At 54.0% G+C, this 15229-nt stretch overlaps 1 protein-coding gene across 1 annotated transcript in view; it reads left to right on the top strand.

Annotated features, from left to right (window-relative positions):
• Window positions 1-15229, top strand: part of FAM189A1 (family with sequence similarity 189 member A1) — a 241266-nt gene extending 226037 nt beyond the window's left edge. The window contains exons 8-11 of the mRNA XM_027520849.1: window positions 5079-5154; window positions 9309-9527; window positions 10902-10976; window positions 12034-15229. Coding sequence (XP_027376650.1) covers window positions 5079-5154; window positions 9309-9527; window positions 10902-10976; window positions 12034-12353 — 690 coding nt within the window. The 3' untranslated portion in view covers window positions 12354-15229. The remainder of the gene's footprint in view (window positions 1-5078; window positions 5155-9308; window positions 9528-10901; window positions 10977-12033) is intronic.

The raw sequence follows: 15229 nt of genomic DNA, 5'->3' as shown, positions 1-15229 counted from the left end.
AGGGAGGGGCAAATGTGAGATCAGGGGACAACAATCTACTTGCTGGTCCTTGCTGGGTACCAGGATCATCAGAACATCCAAGGGAATGTCTGTGGCTGATAGGGTCTGGACTTGGGGCCTTAGAGAGGTTGGGGTTTGCTGCAGAGATGGTCACTGAAGCCCTGGATCCAGGGGGTGAGGGCCGAGGAGAAGGCATGGTTGGGGGTCCCAGAAACCAGTGCTCAGGGAGGAAGACACCAGCCAAGTGTTGCCCGGAGGTGGTTAAAGACTGAGCCCCGTCCATCTGGCTCACCATCCAAGGGCTACTGGTGACTGACAGGACCAGCTGCCATGGGGTGGGGGAGTGGGCAGGACCAGATGGCATCGGGAGTGGGGGATGGCACCTGAGGAGGGGGACCAGGAGTGTGGATACTTTTTCTAGGTTCCAGGGGGCCTCCTGACTCTGTGTAGGGATTGTCAATCAAATGCAGATGCTGGGTTCACCCTCAGCACTCTGGGGCTGCTGAGAATCTGAGGATCAGCCTGGCTCCCAAATCCCCACTGCAGCTGCTACACATTTGGGAACCGGGGTCAATGGCTCTGGCAAGATGCTCCAAGAAGAGGCCGGATAGGAAATAGCTGGGGGTGGGGGTGGGGTGTGGGAACAGGGTGAGGGGGTTACAAAAGGGTTGTGCCAGGGCCTGGAGCATGGGGCCAGGGCCTCCCCAGGGCCAGGGGAGGGAGGGCCCTGGAAGGCAGAAGGGGCTGACCCGGGAGCAGACAGGCAGCTCAGCCTGTAACCAGCAGGGGCACTGGGCAGGGCGGCCAGGGAACTGGAGACCCCAGGAAGCCCACAGGACTGTGTGATTCTCCTCAGCCACCTTGGGGTGGGAGGGACCCCTGCCACCTCCCCCTCCACGTCCGCCTTTGCACCACAACCCCTCTGCCACACAGAGCTCCGGGCTCCCCTAGCCTGCATCTCCATATTCCCTCCATGTCCAGAGGAGAGGAGCTACGCAGTGATTCTCAGGTCTGTGTGCACCACCCCGTGGACAGCGCAGGGCAGGAGCCAGCGAGAAGCCCCAGCCGCGCTCCTGCCCTGCTGGGCTTCCGAGGATCCAGTGGGCTGGGATCCAGCTTTGGGTTTGAGGGTGACATTTGAGGCACCCCCACACTTGGACCTAGAAGGATGTTGAGTATTTATCACTATTTTACTCTCTTTTTTTCCCTGAAGAATAGACTATATCGGAATATGATGATGGTAATACCTGTTCTAAGACCCATATGACATCATTTTCCAAAAGTATGAGGAATTCTCTAAGTGGAGATTTCTTTCACAGGATTTTGGGGAGGAAATTTTCAAGGGCAAAGACCCATCTTACATGAGCTTGCGTTAGCTCAGACACTGGCAGATTACAAGCGCCTGCACAATTGATTGTTGTCACTGGATGTGGCCCCCCTTCCCTGGGCCTGGCTGGCAGCATCTGCGATGAAAGGGCCACCACACCCCTCCTCCTCCCAGTCCAGGGGCCGCTGGCTGATTCTCTCTGACCCTGTGGCCTGGCAGCACTTTACAATTCCACAGACACCCCAGGGGAGCAGGGGGAGTAGGGGACGCTGGGAGTCCAGGAACCCCTCCCATCCATGGAAGGAACACTGCGCCTGCCAGTTGCCCCCTCTCCCAGGCAGCCCTCCCCCTAACTTGACAGTCAGGAGCAGCTCCCTTAAAGCACGAGCCCCTCTCCCCAGAAGATGAGAAGGTTAATTACACCCTTGTTAGGTCAGATGTGTATAAATTGCCTATTTGTGCTCCTTTGGATAAAGAGAGGAAGACAACTGCCCCTGGAAAGACAAGCAGACGCCGTGCAAGTCTGAGCAGAGCAGAGGCCGCGCATCTCAATAGATTTTTGACTTGGAAAGAAACATGCCTCCCCCCCACCTCCGAACTCAGCATGTTCATTTTGACCATGTGTTTTGGCCTCATTCAGGTTCCGTTCTGATTTGGTCTGCGATGAGCTCTCTTCTCCGTGGCCTGAGCTTGGGGCAGGACTGGAAGCAGGGAGTTTCTTTCTACAACAGGAAAGTGGGCAAATTTGCCAGGTTGATGTCCTGCACGTGATCCGGGGGGTCCGTAATACCGTGCACTGGTTCACAGTTTCCATGATCCAGAGGTGAATGGGGTCCCCTTCCTCAGGGTCACAGGACAGGGACAAATGGACTTCTCTGTGGCCTCGGAGGAAGGGCCAGCTGGGCCATTGTGGGTGGATGGGGCTTGTGAGCCAGAGCAGCTCCTCGTGGAGGCCTAGGGGGCAGGAAGAGGGTTCACGGGAATGATGTGGATGCTGATTGATGACCCTGGACGCCACACTGTAGACCTTCCTTTGAGCACCTGAGCATCTGGGGTGGATGTGACCTAACAGGGCTTTGGGGATTTTGGTGGCAATACAGTGGGTGGGGCCAGAAGTTGTGAGAAAGGTGAGGGACATGACAGAGCTGTGTCCAACCCCAAGGCCTCAAAGTTATTATTTGTATTTTCAGACAAAACGACTTTTACATTTGAAAACCTGTAAGTCAAGTATCTTGAAAGATTGTTTTGGAAAATGAGCCCAAAACCTTAGTGCCCCTTTTCCTCGATTGCCGATAACTGCCCCCACCCCGACCCAAGGACAGCGCTCTGTGAACCTAGGATACAGCTGCCTGACCTCAGCCAGGAGTAGGAAACTTGTTACAGACATAGGGCAGAGTTTCCACACAAGACGTGTTAGCCCCAGCTTCCTGCAAGAAAGGGAGATGGGGAAACTTTGCTTATTTGCCTAAATGCCAATTGACTTTTCAGTTACGATAAGTGGTCAAAACAACACATCTGGGAATAAACAAATGCAGGCATCAGAGCATCCACATTACATCATTCATGCAGCCTCTCCTTTCCCAGCCCTTTCACCCTCTGTCCTGTGGGAGCTGTTATGAGCCTTTATTGCTAAACTCAAATTTCAGCTCCAATTCTATGCTGCAAATATATTTCTTCCACTGCCTCTGTGTTTCACCGACAATGCTGGTTGAAGTGAGCAGCCATTCCCCCACAGCTGAGCTGTGGCCAGGTGGCCTTGGACATGGGGTGGTGAGGGCGGGGCACGTTCAAGTTCAACCCTGACACCCTGCTCACCAGGGTGATGGATGCCCTGCTCCCAGGAACTGTCTCCTCTTGACACCAGGTTTGACTGTGAGCCAGAGAGAAGCCGGTGCCGCTTCTGCAAAACATGACATGAATCCAATTTCCTCCTGACCTTGTCTTGCCGTGTATTTTACTTCTCTTGTTTTATTTATATTTCTTTATTGCCAGAAGCTTTTTATTTTCAGGCCTGAAGTTGCCACCCACTCCTACAAAAAAAAAAAAAGGGAGTCAAAAAGGTTAGATACAGGCAAGAGTTAGGAAATGAACCTCTGGGCACTGTTCCTTTTTTTGTGATTTTGAAGGGGGCTGTTTTGATGTTGTTTTTTTTTTTAATATTTATTTATTTGGCTGCACCCGATCTTAGTTGCCAAATAAATAAATTTTTTTTTTTTAAAAACCGCTTCCTGCAAAAATCACAAAAAAAGTCTTAGTTGCCGAATGTGGGATCTTTGATCTTCTTTGGTGGCATGTGGAATCTTTTTGTTGTTGTTTCAGGGTGTGGAATCTTTAGTTGTAGCATGAGAACTTTTAGTTGCTGCCTGTGAGATCTAGTTCCCTGACCAGGGATTGAACCCAGGCCCGCCTGCACTGGGAGCACAGAGTCTTAGCCACTGGACCACCAGGGATGTCCCTGGCTAGAGATTCTTGACACAGATTTCCCACACAGGTTACCTGGTGTGGATGTTGTGAATTCACCCCAACCAACCCTTCCCTGGCAGAGAGGGAGTGCTGAGTGCTGGATGGTATTATATACATGTGGGATTCAAGGGACCATTGGGGCACCTCCCTGTCTGATCCCTGTGGGTGTGCAGCTCACCCCTCTGGTGGGGTGGAGTGGGGTGGGGGCCAGTAGCCTATCCCCCCGCTTGCTTGACAAAGGAAAGGTGGGCACCCACTATAAGCTTTCGATTCAGCAGGAGGGAGACAGAAATGTAATTACTGAGCTGGAACCAGGCCCGCCACAGAGCCCGCCTGACCTTCCCAGCCTCCACCAGCCCATTACTGGCCAGCCCTGCTGGCCAACCCCACGAGGACCCAGGGATGGTGTTCATGAGGGGCACAGGGTCAGTGCACACGGGTTCATGCCTTCAGGTGCATGGCTGGGGAGGGGAGAGGCTGCTGTGCCCTGAAGCAGGGAGGGCATAGATGCACTAGCCTGGGGCGGATCCCAGCCCAAAGCGGGTGGTCAAAGAGCAGACGTGCCCCATCCCTGCTCAGCAGAGGAGGCTGGTTTCTCCCCTCACACTCCCGAGGCCTCTCTGGGCCTTACAGTCATTCAAGAAGAAAGCTGCAAAAGTGTGAGGACCGTGCACCCTGATTCGAGTTTCACAGCCACCCCCTCCACTGGGCTTGGGGGCCTGCATCAACCTGGCACACGCTCCGTGTGCACCTGGACCCCTGGCCTTGGGAGCAGCCTCCTGACCCCACGTGTGAGGGGACGGCAGAGGAGGAGGCCGGGTGCACGCAGCCCTGGGGAGTGCGGAGCGTGTTCAGTGCCTGCCTGTGTGCATACTGCTAGCCCAGAGCACTGCGGTGCCATGAGTGTTGGTGCCATGGTCCTTCTCTTCCCAGGATGAGGGCAGGGAGAGAGGAGGGGGTGGGGGTGAGGGAAGGGCTGTCCTGTTGCTTCTGGTGAGGCAGGGACCATGTGACCATCAGTCCCAGACAGTGCCTGTGAGTGGAAGGCGAGCGGACTCAGGGTGGGCTCTCAGGGTGAGCACACGGTTGAGTGCAGAAGGTCCAAGGAAGGAGCTTCAGTCTTGGAAATGGCGTCTCCCTCCACCCACCCCACACATTCAGGGGAGAAGATTGGAGCCCTGCTTACATGTCTGTGGAAGACGAGCTCTGGGGTCAACCTGCCTTTCTAGAGGTGGCTGTGATGCACCCTTCAGACAGCAGACCACCCACATCCCGTTTCCCACTGCAGCTCCCGAGCACGGAGCCGCAAGTGACTGAACCCAGCCCCGGGGACCCCGACGTCGCTGCGGGCTTCAGCTCACAAGGTAAGTACATCCTCTTCAGTCTGAAACACTTAAGGTGGTAGTTTTCCAGGCGTGTCTCCTCCTCCCTTTTTCTTCTCTTCTCCTCCTGTTACATCCTCTGTCTCCTCCTCTTGAAGGGATGGGAGCTGCTGGAGCCACTCCTGCTAGGTACAGGGGAGGCTCCACACATCCTCCTCCTCTGCCCCACTGGTCAGACCTGGGAACCTCATACTTTCCCCAGGGGGCTTTGTCCGCTCCGCTCACCCCAGCGCCCTTTCCCTCATTTGCTGCTGTTGTTCAGTCTCTTAGTCGTGTCCGACTCTTTGGAACCCCATGGACTGCAGCACACCAAGCTTCCCTGTCCTTCACTGTCTCCCAAAGTGTGCCCAAACTCACATCGAGTCAGTGATGCCATCCAACCATCTTGTCCTCTGTCATCCCCTTCTCCTTCTGCCTTCAATCTTTCCCAGCATCAGGGTCTTTTCCAACAGGCCGGCTCTTCGCATCAGGTGACCAAGGGATTGGAGCTTCAGCATCAGTCCTTCCAGTGAATATGCAGGATTGATTTCCTTTAGGATTGACTGGTTTGATCTCCTTGAGTCCAAGGGACTCTCACGAGTCTTCTCCAACACCATAGTGGAAAAGCATCAGTCCTTCATTGCTCAGCCTTCTTTATGGTCCAACTCTCACATCCATACATGACTACTGGAAAAACCATAGCTTTTACTGTACAGACCTTTGTCGGAAAAGTGGTATCTCTGCTTTTGAGTACACTGTCAAGGTTTGTCATAGCTTTTCTTCCAAGGAGAAAGAATCTTTTCATAGCCAATCAGTTCACCTGTATCTTATTGGGATCTTGATAGGAATCACATTAAACCTGTGCAGCTATTTGAACAGAATCACTATCTTTTTTTTTTTTTTACAATATTGTGTTAATTTCTGCTGCACAGCAAAGTGACTCTGTTATACATATACACACATTCTTTTTTCATATTCTTTTCCATGTGGTTTATCCAAGATAATGAATACAGGTCCCTGTGTCATACATTAGAACCTTCTTGTTTGTCCAGTCTCTACATACTAGTTTGCATCTGCTAATCCCAAACTCCCAGTCCTTCCCACCTCTGACTCCCTCTCCCCCTTGGCAACCACAAGTCTGATCTCCAAATCTGAGTCTGTGTAGAATAAGTTCATTTGTTCAGTATTTTAGGGGATCACCATCTTTCTAAAGCTGAGTCTTCCAAGGCAGGAACACAGTGTAGAATAAGTTCATTTGTTCAGTATTTTAGGGGATCACCATCTTTCTAAAGCTGAGTCTTCCAAGGCAGGAACACAGTCTGTCTCTGTGGGTTTCACTGTGGTTTCACAGTATCATTTTCACCTACAGATCCTGGGCAGGTTTTGTTGGTGTGTGTGTTACATGTTTCATTTTCTCTGGAGCAACTTGTCATCGGCACTGGATTTACACCTTTGGTTTCCGCATGTTCATGGTCAGTATGTGTGACTGACTGTGACTCAGGGGATTCACTCATGTGTTCACCTCAAATTGGACAACCTTGCTGAACGCATTTATTGCATGAGTGCGTGCTAAGTCGCTTCAGTCCTGTCCGACTCTTTGTGATCCTATGGACTGTAGCCCACCAGGCTCCTATGTCCATGGAATTCTCCAGACAAGAATACTGGAGTGGGTTGCCATTTCCTTCTCCAGGGGATCTTCCTGACCCAGCAATCAAACCCATGACTCTTGCACTGCAGGCAGGTTCTTTATCTTCTGAGCCACCTGGGAAGCCCAAAGATATAGTCACACGACACAAGCCAAGGAGTTGAGGGCGGTGTGCAGAAAAGAGTTATCAGCCTTGGACCATCAGTTTTTCCTGCAATGTTGTTCTAATTTTATCAGGTTTCTATTAACGACATATATTCAGAGATAAGTCACATTTGTCTCTCTGTGACTGCATGTCCTTGAGGAACTCAATCACTGGACTTTCACTGACATTGAGAAACTTGGGATCAATTTTGTGTGCATATGTCCCATCTCATCAAATTATATACATTAAGTATATACAGGGCTTTTGCATACAAATTACACCCCAATAAAGCGGTAAAAGAGAGGGGAAATTGGGATCAGAGTCCACAGGAATGAATACTATTCAAAAGACTTTTAACACTCTGCTGGGTAGTCTTGAAAAGATTTTATAGTACTTATGACGACAATGTCTAGGTCTAAACTTTTCTAATGAAACAGGAAAGTGTTCTTTCTTTCCTACATTTATACACTTGATTTTGGGCCCTTGCCCAATTATTTTCTTGGGATAAATTCCAGTGAGGAAAACTGCCAAGTCCAGGGGAACATGGACTTGGGGATATTGACCACACTGTGTCCTGGAAAGGTTTTATTACAAGTTCATGTTCCCACCAAGGGTGCTTGTTACAAACCCCGTACCCCCCCCCCCAAACATTGTCACTCCTGGGGACCTTAACCACTCTTAAAGGTGAACTTGACACACACAGGATTGTGTGAGTGTCAAGTTTTTACATGTTTATCATCAACTTGTAGGTCTGTTTGGGGGTCCATTTTTTTCTCTAGAAGTTATTTTTTTTTAGATTTATAAGAAAAATTGGAGAAGGAATTGGCACCCCACTCCAGTATTCTTTCCCGTGAAATCCCATGAACAGAGGAGCCTGGCATGGAGTTCATATTCATGGTTTTCCATATTCCTGTTCATGGAGTCGCAGAGTCAGATACAACTTAGCAACTAAACAACAATAACAACAAATAAGAAAAATATTTGCTAAATAGAGAAGTGAGGAAATGTGTAAGAGCGACAGTTTTCCTGTTTATGACAGGCTTGCTTTCCCCGTTCAGGCTTTGTTTCCAAAGTCTGTTAACGAGGCCTTCACCATACACAAGTTTGCCATTCCTTCTGTTGTCAAATGTATCAGGCTTTTCCTTTATGGTTTCTATCAATATCATGTTTATAAAATCTTTCTCCACCCCATGGCTGCAGGTTTATTCTCACATATTTTCTTCTTACAGTATCTTAAAGAAGGAAAGTGTTGATGATCCTGAAGATTTTTTTTTTTTTAATGTAATCTGTGAGATCTGGCTCATCTTTGTTTTTCCAAATGGACAGATGGGACTGATGGTTTCAAACCACCTCTTGGGCGGCAGCAGTGGAGAGTGGGGCAGGGGGGTGGCTGAGCGCAGGTGCTGCAGGACGGTCACGTCAGCCAGCTCCCGCTTGGCTGCCTGTCACCTCTTTCCCACCCTCTCTCAGCTGCATATCTTTGTCCAGGGACTGGGGGTGACTGGGTGGGCCCTGGGCACAGGATGTGCATGGATGTGGGGCACTTGGGACCTCTGGGAATAGAGAGGCTCCCCCAGCACCCACAGGAAGGAGAGGAAAGAACGACCCCAAAGCTTCCCCTCACCTCCCTGCAGGAGTTCGAGCTGCTGTGGTTCTTATCACATGTCCCCCAAGTGGGCCGCTCAACTTGAACATCTACTTCAGTCAGGAGGGAGGGCAGTGAGGTGGTCCTCAGGCCCTGGTGTGCATACAGGTCTGCTAGGGACCCTGTTTAGATGGATCCTGGTCCAGTCCTGCCTCAGGGCCACCTGTGGAGAAGCAAGGGGTGGAGCCCGGCCTGAGCAGCAGTTCTCACACCTGGGGCGTCAGGGCAGCTTGTTCAATACCTGGTGCCAGGCCACCTCCAGAGTGGTCAGGGCTGGGCTAACCCCCTGCCTGATGAGGGGCTGCACTCTGGGCCTGTGTCGGGGCAGACAGGTTCTCAGACCCACTGGAACCTGGCTGGGGGTGCTAGGGTCCCTCAAGCCCCCACCTCTCTCTGCACAGGCCCTGCCCTTGGAGCGAGAGACCCTTCCTGTGCACCTTCCTGTGCTTCAGACTCCCCGCCCCAGGATGCCCTGGATGGGAGGTGCAGCTGGTTTCTGACTTGGAATCTCTTGTGGAGCCCATGGCCCTCCTGGAGTGATTCTGGTCCCCCTTCTTTCCACACGGAGCACTATCAGCCTCACACAATGACAGGGTTTTTTCCAGGCTTGGAGTTTGGAGGGTGGGCTACACCTGCCCCCTGGGAGGACTCTGGAGGACACTCTCCCTCATGGTGGGGGGCTCGGTGGTCACCAGCACTAACTCGGGTCCCTTTCTTTGCAGCACTGGCTGACAGCTCCAGCCTCCTGGCCTCCGAGGGCAGCGCTGCTCCTGGCCTGAGCCACCTGTCCCCCGACAACCCCACGGGCACCCCGCTACCTACCCCGCATCCCCACCACACGTCCCCCGAGGGCCCCCACAAGGGCACACGGGTGCGGCCAGGTCCCAGGCGCATGGCCCGCTCCATCAGTGACCCCACTTCATGCACGTCCAGGACGACAGGTACAGCGGCCCCGGCCCCTCTGTCCACATGGGCAATGTGAACTTGATGTCCGAAGCCTGGAAGGGGGATGGCCAGCCTGCAACTTCTGCTGTGCTCCGACTGAGCTTGCTGCTCAGTCAGGGAGGAGGGCAGGCAGACGGAAGTTCAGGGAGATGACAGCCTTCTGGGCAGGTCTGCCAGCCTTGGCGTTAACCTGCAGGCTTCACACCAGCTTTGGGGCCTGTGAGGCCTCCGGTCAGGCAGAGCCCACAGTCTGTATCCGTCTCAGCCTGGGTGACTCCCCTGCCAGGACCAGCCTGGGTTACACACTTGTGGGAAGTGCCTGTGTCTGCTGAGGGATCTGGTGGGACAAGGAGCCACGTAAGACCTGGCTGCATCGACACATCGTGAGCACGCTGGGTCAGGTCAGTGTTGTCCACATGACATTAGGCGCCCCCAGGATGGGAGACCTGGCCCAAGGGTCCTGCACCTTGCAGTCCAACAGCACACCCTAGGGGGTCTCATACATCCTGAAGTTGGAAGACCCCCACCTCCTTCTGGGTCTGTGCCACTAAAAGTTGGGAGGCCCTTGACCACAAGTACCATCGCTGTGGGGACTTGTCCATACAGTGAAAGAAGTCAGAGGAGACCAGTGGCGCCTGGACCAGTCAATGGTCTTGTCCAGCTGAACCCCAGGTGGATTAGATCCCATCCTGCCCCCAGGAGAACCCCATCCCTGCATGGAGCCAGTGTCCACCCAGGTCACTGCCTGAGATGCCCCACTGGAAAGTACAGGCAGTGCCTCTGCCGCTTCTGGTCAGCACCCCTCCCATCCCTCCTGCACCCCCCGCCAGCTCACCCACCACCTCCCCCACAACCTTCTCCTGAGGACGCACCGGCTGCTCACATGCTCCTGGCTCAGATGTTTCTAAGCCCCTTAGGGCTACCACCACCCAATTGGGGTCCCTGCTCCTCACCCCTCCAGTGAAGCTCATGCACTGCAAACCCTGACATATTAGGGATGGATCTAAAGAGCAGTGATGGCTTGCTTACAAGCTGTCACCCCTGTGACTGCCTCTCCATGCTGTCACCTCTGACAGTTACTGTTTTGTTCATCAAAAGCACGTGCCTCCCAGGCGCCTGGACCCCCAGATGTGGATGGGGATTGGGATGAAGGGCTCTGGGTTTGTCAGTGGTGTCAGCTGGCTGCCCTTTGCTGAGGCTGTGCTGAGAAAGTGACAGGCCAGGGGACCTCCTCCCCCGGGTTTATATTCAGGGGTCTCCACTGCTGGCCTTACCTCTGATGTCCATCTTAGACACAGGAGGGTCACTATAGTATTATCAGGAATTCCTTCCCCCTGGGCTATGTATTAACTGAACTCTTTCTGGTTAAGGTGATGCCTCTTCACACACCCCATCCTGCAGCCAGGACCTCGAAGCAGGACTGTCCCGAGCAGCACTGGGGACTGGTGAGACACCCCTTTTCTGAAACCCTTTGATAACTTCTGTGCAGGGGGCGGAAGTACCAGTGGTCCTCAGCTGCCTTGTGTCTAAACCCAGCCAGCCCCTCCCAGAGTGGTCCAGGCATGTAGAAGACCCAGCCCTCTGGGTTTGGAAGATGGGCTGCCCTCCACCATTCCCCACTCTCTTGGTGGGCTTTATTAGAGGCTACACCTGATTTATCACTGGTTTTACTGTATTTATGAGTTTCTATTTGGAGGGGAGAGGCCCCCACCCCCCATGTGTGAGTCTTGTACAGTTTCTCATGCTTCATTACCAGGATTGCTCACTGCCACAAAACACACCCCAGACCACCCAGAATGTGTTCTCTTGTGTGACCTGCAACATAGATGGGGCAGGCCGGGCCTTAGGCTGGTCCTTGGCAACTCATCACAGCTGACCGCCTGGAGCTGGGTTCCTTGATGGGGTTCTTTCTGTGGGTCATCCAGAGAGGCCACGACCCTACTGGGAGCTGGTGTCATTTCCCCACCCTTGGCATGGGGGCCCTGGGCCCTGGGCTGGCTGCCTCGAGAGGCATGGCTGCTGTCTGTCCTTGACATGGGGAGGGACTCTCACTGCCCTCTGCCACCCTCTGCTCTGCTCTCCAGGCAGATGTGTGTTCAGATGCCATCCAGCCCTCAAGGGCAAAGGTCATGGAGCTGGGGAAGGCTGAGAAGGGGCATCACACCCCATCCCCCCAACACACACAATGCTTGTGAATTCCAGCAGAGAACTGAGACCCCTGCCCAGCCCCTATCTCGCCAGCAAGCTTTGAATCCCACCCTCCCATTCCCAGCCCTTCAACTCCAGGAGGCTGCAGCCCCTCTAGATTAATGCAGGCTGAACTCAGGGGTGCGAGGGGCCAGGCACAGAGGGACACAGGAAGTGAGGACCAGGCTGGGACACGGGAATCTGGGCAGAGTTTGTCCAAATCATCCCTGTGTTTGCTTTTCAAGGAATTCCTGGACGGCTGCCTTCTGTTTTGTGTCCGTTGTTCTCAGATTGTGTCTTTCCCCCAATTTTCAGCGACCCTGTCTCACTCAATCACGGCCGCCTACACCTTTCGGCACCAACTCTCACCCAGGGAATCAGACGCCTGGAAAGCAGACCCGCGGTCAACGCCAGAGGCCTTACAGACAGTTTCCAAAGAGCGGCTGCGCTCCTTAGTGGACAGCAAGGCCTTTGAGGACGCCAGGGTCTTGGTGGCCAAGTTCTTGGAGCACTCGAGCAGCTCCCTGCCCGTGGAGGTGAGGCATGTGGTGGGCTCTGCCCGCTCAGCTGTGCCCCCTGAGGAGTGCCTCATGGAGGAGGCTGTCCTCAGCACCCGTGTCCTGGGCCAGCTGTGACAGCGCCTCCGTCTGGGCGTGGACACAGATGCGGATGAACTGGTGCCTGAGTCCCCACGGGGGCACCGAGCGTGTGGGGAGAGGCTGCGATCCAGGGTGGTTCAGGCAGGAAACAGCTGCTCTGCCCTGGATGAGAACCCCGTCCACTGTTCTCTGGGGGTGACACTTCCTACCTAGCCCAGTGACACAGCAGACGACTCTCCCGTGTCCCTTGTGAATCCTTGGTGCTGTCAGGCAGATGGTGCCTTGAACGAGCTGAGCAACAGGAATCCAGTGACAGGGTCGTGCATCTAGCTGAACTGAAGTATCTTCAAGGTTGGGGCCGTGGAGGAGCAGGATCCCCCCCACTCCTGACTTAATTTAGTGTTTAAGTGGGTCAAGCAGGGCATTAGGCAGTGAGTCCATTTTCCCTTGTGGTTTGTATCCACGATCTACCCGGTCTCAGATGCTGATTGTTAAGGAAATTAAGTAATTCTAGCCCAGATGGCATCCTGGGCTCAGCCATCTGCCCGAAGGGCCACACGGCCACCACATCTGGTGAACACATACACAATGAGGGACACCCCAGTGGCCCAGCCACCCTGGGGGACAGATGGCTGGGACTAGGGGCTCTGAGAGACCCCCATCACCTTGTCTCCTTGGCAACCCCTCCCTGCTCCACCCACCGCCAACCAGAGCATCTTCCCTGCTTCCTCTCTGGCAGCCTCTTCGCTGTCTTTTTAACCCGCTCGGCACAGAGCACTTTGTCCTGGAATAGCAAGCCCCTGTGGATGCCCCCAGGGTTCTCCCGCATCTGCCTTGGCCAGACTGGCCTCAAGGGATCTCATGACCCAGAGCAGCCCCTTCCCCAGCTGAGCAGCAGCTGCATCTGCTTTGGAAGATGCGGGCTGTCCATCCCTTTCCATAAACCCCACCCTGAGTGTGCAAAGGCCTCCTTGGGGGCCCTGGATCTTCGTGCCACCCCCCCGGACCCCTGGCTCTGGTGACCTCAGCAGCAGCTACTTCTCAACCATGGCCCCAAGGCAGCACCATCCTCAACTTTCTACAGCCACAGGGACACCTGTGTCATCCTGGACTGTGGCTGGTGGCTCCTGTGAGACAAGACAGCTGAATCCCAGTCCTCAACCCACGGGCCCAACACAGGGAGTGTAGGGGTTGGGCCAGATAGGTGCCCACACTGCCAGGGGTCCAGCAGCCTGGGCCAGTGTGCTGGGGTGTGTCAGGGAGTGGGGAGAGGGTGGCTGGGAGAGTGTTTCCAGCCCAGACACCCAGAGGAGCCCCTGGACCCCAAGGTAGGAAGCCCAGGTGACGGTCAGCTGTGAACACTTTGTTTCAGTCACATTATCATTGATCACCGCCTCCCAGAGGTAAGAACTGGACCAATATCTACTCAGGCCTCTGATGACAGCTGGAACTTCTCCACTCGAGACATCCCAGAGATGAATTTATGAGCACTTTATCCAGACTGTAAAATGAAAATCTCTTAATTTTTCTCAGCTGAGGGCTTTTGAAGTCCCCAAAGCCACTCTCTCTGTAGGTAAAGTAAATTGATGGTTTTTCCAAGGGGTCTCCCCTGAGCCTCCAGCCTGCACCTCTTCATCTGGGCCTCTGTGGGGTGGCAGCCAGAGCTTTGCAGGCTACAGGGGGCTCACCTGGGTGGGCAGGGGGGCCCACATTAGGCTTGGGGGCTCACACAGTGGATTCCCAGGCTAAACCTGTAGTCTCAGATGTGGCTGTCGCTCGAGTGAGGCTTGACCTTGTGGGCATTGGAACTGTCACTGAGCAGCCGGACAGGTGACCCCCCCAGGAGGCCTGGCCTGGTGCTCCGTGTCCTCTGCATTACCTCCCTGCACGGGGACACATCTCTTGCCTCTGGACACCTGACACAGGCTGTGCCTCCACCTGGGTGCAGGTGGGCACTCTGGCCCAAAGCCCGTCATCTAGGTGTTCTCAATGCTCAGTCCTCAGACACGTTCTCACACTCAGTGTTTCTGGATGAGGACTCTGCATTGAGTCCTGCTCCACTGGACTAGCACCTCCTGAGGGCCTGGCAACCACGTGGGCTCCCACAGGGCTTGGCTCCCAGCTTCCAGGAAAGGTCCCAGGAAGAGAGCAGTGCCTGGCAGCAGGCTGGGGCCCCAGCACCTTCAACCCCACTCTACTCGGTGACATCCGGGAACCAGGGTCCCTGCATCGAGCACCCTGAGCCCCAGGCCATGTGGGTGCCTGGCCACAGGGAAAGCTGGTTCCCCCGTCACTTTTGCACCCGCACCCACTCAGCCCTGTGCTGCCTGCCCTGGTTAATCACCAATAGGAGGGCCGCCAGGGTCTATGGTGGAAGCCGAGGCACAGGATGCACCCTGCATGGGGTCTGGTGCCTCTGCTCCCTTGACTCCCCGTCCTTCCCCAGAGGGCCGGCTTACCTCGGAACCAGAGCCTGTCAGGACACTGCCATCAAACCCCCCACCCCCAGGCACCACAGGGATGCTGAGATGGGGGCGTGCTGGACCCTAAATCTTTGTCAAACCGCAGGGAGTTTTTCCTTCCCCAGGCACCACAGGGATGCTGAGATGGGGGCGTGCTGGACCCCAAATCTTTGTCAAACATCAGGGAGCTTTCCTTTCCAAGGACTTATGGGCCCCTTCAGCTGGCAACAGTGATACAAATTAAATTCTTGTAACAAACCATGGAAAAGAAATCTCATTTTAAATGGATGTTTTTCTCCCCTTGGCTGTACCAATCCACAGATGCTGCTATGAAGGCAGAATTTATAGGAAATTGTTTTCAAGCCTGTTTGTACAACTGGCAGGCTGTATTTAATGTACCTCAAGGTGTTTTCATAATGATCAGTGTTTTAATAAAAGCTATTTCTGGCC

This window comes from Bos indicus x Bos taurus, chromosome 21 (assembly GCF_003369695.1).
Source record: "Bos indicus x Bos taurus breed Angus x Brahman F1 hybrid chromosome 21, Bos_hybrid_MaternalHap_v2.0, whole genome shotgun sequence".
In the NCBI taxonomy this organism is placed as follows: Eukaryota; Metazoa; Chordata; class Mammalia; order Artiodactyla; family Bovidae; genus Bos; species Bos indicus x Bos taurus.
This window is presented reverse-complemented; position numbering and strand designations above follow the sequence as displayed.